The 6,861-nt window shown below is 54.0% G+C and overlaps 1 protein-coding gene across 5 annotated transcripts in view; it reads right to left on the bottom strand.

The window, feature by feature from the left end:
- Positions 1-455: 455 nt before the first annotated feature.
- PDE9A (phosphodiesterase 9A) overlaps positions 456-6,861 on the bottom strand; it is a 121,701-nt gene continuing 115,295 nt past the window's right edge. For 3 of the 5 annotated variants that reach the window (XM_031665771.1, XM_031665773.1, XM_031665772.1), the window contains 5 exons: positions 6,619-6,723; positions 5,760-5,888; positions 4,501-4,596; positions 2,728-2,880; positions 456-686 (listed from right to left, as the gene is read on the bottom strand). In XM_031665771.1, coding sequence (XP_031521631.1) covers positions 573-686; positions 2,728-2,880; positions 4,501-4,596; positions 5,760-5,888; positions 6,619-6,723 — 597 coding nt within the window. In that variant the 3' untranslated portion in view covers positions 456-572. The remainder of the gene's footprint in view (positions 687-2,727; positions 2,881-4,500; positions 4,597-5,759; positions 5,889-6,618; positions 6,724-6,861) is intronic. The other 2 variants (XM_003895434.4, XM_003895433.4) reach the window with 2 other exon arrangements.

Below are 6,861 nucleotides of genomic sequence, written 5' to 3'. Positions count from 1 at the left end.
TGTGCTCATTACCGGAACAAAGGCCAGAGGGAGGGCCATCTCTCCTCCCAAGATAGAGACCCTCAGACGTGCTGAATACATATGTCTCTTTTCCTTATCTGAGGATTTAAATGTGAAGTCACCAGTCTTCCTGCGCAGGAGCACGCAGCGTGTGTCGTCCCCGTGGTCATGGGTGCGTTTGCTCCGACACACGTCCTACAGTCTGGCCACCTGCCTCAGTCCCCAGATGTCCCACACACAGCACTGACATCCCCCTCTGCTCAGAAATACAGGACCCGGGCACGTCCTTGCGCTCAGGGCACCGTTCTGACATTTAATGCTGAATTTACAGGGACATACGCACCGTATCACACCGGTCAATTGCTCTGAGATACATCTGGGGAAAAGCACAGTGTCCTTCGTCTCCACGAGAGAACTTACCGGAAGCAGCGTACACAACTCTAGCAAAGAAGAAGTACAGTACCCATTTCCGTATAAGAATATATTATTTAAAAGACAGTTTAAAAATAAAATTCTGTACAGCATCATGAATTCCTTTTTTTTTTTTTTTGTATCAGTGAACAAAATGTTTCTTAGAAAACGTGCCAGGTGCTCAGGGCAGCTCTTCCCGCACAAGGATCCCGTGCAGCTCTGCCAGCCCGTCCGGAACCGCAGCCACGCCCCTCAGTTTCCTCAGGCACAGTCTCCTGAAAGAAGGGAAAGATGACTGATTTGTTTTTTTTAGGAATAGGGCACGGTGGCTCACGCCTGGAATCCCAGCGCTTTGGGAGACCAAGGCGGGTGGATCACGAGGTCAGGAGTTTGAGCCCAGCCTGACCAACATGGTGAAACCCTGTCTCTACTAAAAATACAAAACTTAGCCAGGTGTGGTGGCACATGCCTGTAATCCCAGCTACCTAGGAGGCTGAGGCAGGAGAATCGCTTGAACCCGGGAGGTCGAGGTTATAGTGAACTGAAATCGCACCACTGCACTTCAGCCTGGGCAACAGAGTGAGACTCCATCTCAAAAAACAAGATGAAAAAAAGCACCAGCAGTCGCAGAAACGTAACAGGATTATACACAGCCTTTTTTTTTTTTTTTTTTTGAGACAGAGTCTGGCCCTGTTGCCCAGGCTGGAGTGCAGTGGCATGACCTCGGCTCACTGCAACCACCGCCTCCTGGGTTCAGGCAATTCTCCTGCCTCTGGCTCCCAGGTAGCTGGGATTACAGGCACGCGCCACTACGGCTGGCTAATTTTTGTGTTTTTAGTAGAGATGGGGTTTCACCATGTTGGCCAGGCTGGTTTAAAACTCCTGACCTCAAGTGATCTGCCTGCCTCAGCCTCCCAAAGTGCTGGGATTACAGGCGTGAACCACCGCACCCGGCCGACACACAGCCCATTTTAAAAGAAAGAGGCCATCAGATATATTGCTGAATACATTTAGGCAAAATAAAACAATATTGATCCCTTTTCTGAGCCACTGAAAAATACGAACTGACTTAAAAAATTAAATACCAACATTGACTGAGCCCTTCACAGGGACCAGACCCGCGCTTTGACTGTTTAGTCACTAAAACAGCACTGACAATGGTATTATTACCTCTGGTTTAGAGACTGGGGCTCTGAGGTTCAGAGAGGCTGAGACACTTGTGCACGTCTCTCGGCTCGTAATTGGCAAGCCTGGACTCAAAACCAGGTGTGTTGGACGCCAAAGCCTGTTGCTGCCCCACTTATAAGTCATGTCCCGTTTGTCCTGCCCTGAGCCTTACATGCTTGATGCACTCTCTCTTGAATTATCTGTTAGACAGGTACAGTGTGACCTTATTATGAGGTGAACAAATGGCTGCTCTGCATTCCCCGTGAGCTGAATAACTGTATCAACAAGTGCAGAGAGAAACTCTCAAAGCCACAGAAAGCCAACACGTGATTTGTGAAGTTTTCAGTACTTCAATTGCACTTTTAAAAAGTCCTCACTCTTATAAGTGATGCATATGCTAATTATTGATGTTTTTCTATTAACTAAACCATGTTCCCCTTCTTTAAGAGCCTCATTCTTTTTTTGTTTTTCTTTTGAGATGGAGTCTTGCTGTTGCCCAGGCTGGAGTGCAGTAGCGCAATCTCGGCTCACTGCAAGCTTCGCCTCCCAGGTTCGAGTGACTCTCCTGCCTCAGTCTCCCAAGTAGCTGGGTCTACAGGTATGTGCCATCACACCTGGGTAATTTTTGTATTTTTAGTAGAGATGGGGTTTCAGCATGTTGGCCAAGCTGGGTCTCGAACTCCTGACCTCAAGTGATCTGCCCACCTCGGCCTCCCAAAGTACTGAAATTACAGGCATGAGCCACCAGGCTTAAGAGCCTAATTCTAATGATTAGATGCAAGGAATAAAATTTCCATTCATTTGGCCAGGCGCAGTGGCTCACGCCTGTAATCCTAGCACTGTGGGAGGCAGAGGCAGGTGAGTCACTTGAGGCCAGGAGTTCAAGACCAGCCTGGCCAACATGGTGAAACCCTGTCTCTACTAAAAACACAAAAACTAGCCAGGTGTGGTGGCGCACGCCTATAATCCCAGCTACTCAGGGGGCCGAGGCAGGAGAATTGCTTGAACCCGGGAGGTTTCAGTGAGCCGAGATCGCACCATTGCACTCTAGCCTGGGCAACAATAGTGAGAATTCGTCTCAAAAAAAAAAAAAAAAAAAAAAAAAAAATCCGTTCATTTAAAGGTATTCCAAAATTCAGATTTTCTCGCCTTCCTCTTCCTTCTGTCCTTTGTCGGAATCACGGTATGGACTGACGCCACGTCAGCAGAGACAGCGTTACCTTCACTGTGTTTCACATCTCTGCTTCTCTCTCTGGACTTCTCGGTGGCTCCAGACGTCAAGCTGTCAGTCTTCTTCTGTAACTGGAACAAAGTGCAGAGAAGGCCAAGTCAGGGAGCAGGAGACAGCAGGGGAGTGTCTGCCTGTCTTCCAGCAGCTTCTGTTGCCTGGAGGTGCTGCAGTGTGAAAGCCTGTGGTCTCCAGCCCCTGTGAGCCCAGTGCTCCTGACATGGGTTTTTCAGAGGCACCTCTGTGTACCCTGTCCCGGTACCCTTGGTGCCTCATCCGGGGCCTGGACAGTGAGCTCACCCAGCCGCAGCCACCACAGCCGCAGGGACTGGTGGTGTGTGCAGAGCCTGTGACTTGGGCCTTTTCACCTCTTTGGTGTGACTGTCCTTTTTGTGGGGGCTGAGAGGGGGAAGGCAGAGGCCTTGAAGAACCCTAGTGTTCCCTACTGGGCAGCAGGGCTCGGGACTAGAGACTCAAGGCCATCAGGGCTATGGCTCTCAGAGGGCCACGAGAAAGGCAGAAGCCCCCTCAGCTCTCCTGTGGGGCTCTGGAGTAGGAGAAGCCGTCTTGCTACATCTGTCCCTCTGCGTAAGTGCTCTCAGCCTTGCAGAGGTTTAGAGACCTTTCTGCGACTTTCCATCAGCTGGAGAAGTCAGGGCAGCTGGTCTGGATTTTCAGTCAATTTCTAAGCAATTGCTGGGCATCTACCACGTGCCTGGCCTGGCGCCCCAGGTGGGCGTGGGCACGGGGCCGTCAGTCGAGGGAGATGAGACCAACACAAGGCTACGCCTGGACAATGGCTCAGTGCTCAAAAGGGCATCATGGGCCACATGGGCTTCAGGAGCGCCCAGGCAGAAAAGACGGTGTGGTGGGCACAGTAACTAGGGGAGCCCTGACTGACGGGCCTTGGAGGGTGCTTCAATGGTACAAAGGGCACTGTGGGGAGGGGAGGTGGCAGGGGCAACACCAGCCAAGGCCAGGAGGCGTCAAACTCTGCAGGAGTAGTGGGGCTGTTCTAGCTGCACGGGGGCGCTGGGGGGAGGAGGCAGGAGGGCGGGGCAGAGGCCACACCATGGGCGGCTGGACAGCAGACAGCCGGGGGAATCTGTGGAAAGACTGCGTGGGCCCTGAGCCTGTGACCCTGACCCCTTCCTCCAAAACGATGTCAATCCAACAGCAACCGAAAGCCAGCCCCAGGCTCCCTGTCCCCTGAGAGGTGCTGGTGTGTGTTCTGGGCCCGGAAGCTGGCAGGTGGGTGGTCGCTTTGCCCCTGTGCCAGGGGAGGGCCCCTTTCTAGCCCATGGCCTGCTCTGAACAAGTCAGCCCTGGGGCCAGGCCAGGCGCTGTACTCAGAGGGGTCCCAGATGCTCTAACAGCGGTTGATACGCCCAAGGACACCTGGGTGCCCACAGATGTGGGTGACAGTTGTGATTTTTGTGAAGGGCACGGCCAGTAAACTCCCTGGAAGGTTCTGAGCCCTGACGCGTTCTTGGCGAATGCAGTTTTGGTTTCCCGTATCACATTCCCTAATTTCACGGAGCCAGGCTTTCTGATGGAAGGGACGCGTGCGCCTGTCCATGGGGTCGCCTTCAGTGGTGCCCTGCTTGGCACGTCCGAGATTCTGGAGTCAGGAGTGCGGCGGGCGCTGTGCCTGCTTGCCACAGGGAAGGAAGGTTCTCTTCGGCGCGTTTTACCTCTTTCATGGCGTCGTCTGTCCGCTTTAGTTCCTCGTAGCGATCTCGGGATTCCCAAAGCGGCTGTAGCATGATCGCCTCAACGACAGGGAAGAGCTGGGGGAGAAAAACGGACTAATTCAGAGTCCCCCGTTCTTAAGGCAGCGCTAAACGCTGGAGAAAAGCAGGTGTCAGGTGCTCCGTGCAGAAGCATGTGGGCCAGTCCCAGCTCCTGGACACCCTCCTGCCGGCTCTGCTGCCCCCACCCGCTGCGGCTCTGTCTCTGGCCCTCATCACCCTCCATGAGGTCCTACAGAAAGTACCCCCCCCCGGCTCCTGTGTCCCCCGTGCCCGTGAGATGAGGGTTGGGGACAGGTTCTGAGGTTCTAACAAAGACGAGGGGCAGGGGAACGGAGCCGACAGCCTCCCGGCTGAGGGTCCTGGGAGTGGGAAGTGGGTGGGGGCGGCTCCAGATGCCCTGGAGCAGAAGGATCCACAGCACTTGGGAGCCCAGGAAGGTCGGAGGATGCAAGGCTGTGAGTCCAGACCCCCGGGGGAAACAAGAGATGGGCCTGTTTTGCACATGCTGGGGGTGCCTTGAGGTGGGGCCTTGGCAGGGGCCACAGGCAGCTCAGGGGCCCTGGGGGGGGGAGCTGGGCAGGAACGAGCTGTGTGCAGGGAGCAAGGCCTCGGTGGCTGGGTGCGGTGAGACTGGGAGCTGGATGGGGGCTTCACAGCTCGAGGGCACAGAGCTCAGTGGTTCCTCCACAGGTGAGGATCGGTGGAACTGGGACACAGAGAGGGGACAGGAGAGTCAACAGCTGGTGCTGCCTCCAGGGACCTGAAGGCCAGCAGTGATGCAGGAGGGCAATGAGGGGCCCCCCCAGGGCCCAGTGAGGCAAGGCAGGGAGTGCAGCACACAGTGGGAGATGCTGGGGTCACGGGCCAGGCTGTGGGGAGCAGGCTCTGGATGGAGCAGGGACAGCGGTCACCACGACAGCCGGGGAAGAGGCTGCTCAGGATGTGCAGGTGTGCCTGTGTGTGTGTGTACCTGTGTGTGTGCCTGTGTGTGTGTGTACCTGTGTGTGTGCATGTGCATACCTGTGTGTGCATGTGTGTGCCTGTGTGCATGTGCCTGTGTGTGCCTGCGTGTGCCTGTGTGTCTGTGTGTGCCTGTGTGCCTGCGTGGGTCTGTGTATGCCTGTGTGTGCCTGCGTGTACCTGCGTGTGCCTGTGTATCTGAGTGTATGCAAGTGTCACACGTGGTAACAGTTACTCACCTTAGTCACTGTTTCAAACATTGGGATCAGGACAAACTTGATAAACCCAATCTGGGCTGTGGCCTTGGTCACTTTGTCTCGGTCCATGAACGGGGCCACGGGAAGGCCTTCTGACTTCTCACGGTCGCTCTGCAGGGAATGCAACAGATAGCGACATTAAAGACAGAAATGCCCCAGAACCAGATCGCTGTTCTCAGAGAAAGACAAGATGCGCCAGTTAACCACCAACCAACCAAACCACACCACAAATGTGTCTCAGTAAAGAACAAGGCGAGGGCGACAGTATCTTCAGTGCTAAACAGAGCTGGGCATGCAGGTCTAGCTGGGAAGACCGAGATGAGAGACAGACAGAGGTAAGTTGCACGTAACACAGGACGGCAGAAGCATCCTGCAGAAAGCCTCCCGAGTTCTCCTAGGCTTGATCAAGCTGCTGTATTAACATTTGGTGGTTGTTTTCAGCTGGTTTGGTTTTCTACGTCCCCGATCTTCCCCGTGGCCATCTCTGTGAGCTGACCTGCTGGGTCTCAGCCCTCTGGGGGCCCCTCCTGCCTCTGCAATTCTTGCTTCTTGACTTTCAGGCAATTGGCTTGACAAGGCTGCTTCTAATAATGGTTCAATTAGCAGTGACAGGTGGCAGTTTTAGGACATTAGCTTTTCTGGATTGTCACTTTCTTTCAGGTCTCAAATTATAACCTATTTTGTTTCTGATGGACGCCTGCCGTGAAGGCTTTCTGGAGGCTGAACTGTCCGCGGCCCGGTGAACATGCGGGTCCACCCTGGCGTGCTGTTTCACGCAAACCCTTACTAAGTGGGGTTAATAAGACTGGCTGGAGGCTTGATCGCTCTGCAAGACTCTTACCTGCATAAAATATTCCTCTAATAAACAGTCCACCCAGGGCTCTGCGACTTCCATTGGACGGACCTCGTTAGAGATATCACAGCATTTTATCAAAATCATCTTCAGCTGAAAGAAGAGATTTTGGACTTGAGGTAACAGGAGGTAGAACATGGCCTGCTGAGCTGCTCGGGTCTGGACGTGCCATTACAGGCAGGAAGAGAGGGAGGACCGTGCAGCTGGACCATGCAACTGAGCTTGGCTGAC

This window comes from Papio anubis, chromosome 4 (genome assembly GCF_008728515.1).
Source record: "Papio anubis isolate 15944 chromosome 4, Panubis1.0, whole genome shotgun sequence".
NCBI classification, from domain to species: domain Eukaryota; kingdom Metazoa; phylum Chordata; class Mammalia; order Primates; family Cercopithecidae; genus Papio; species Papio anubis.
This window is presented reverse-complemented; position numbering and strand designations above follow the sequence as displayed.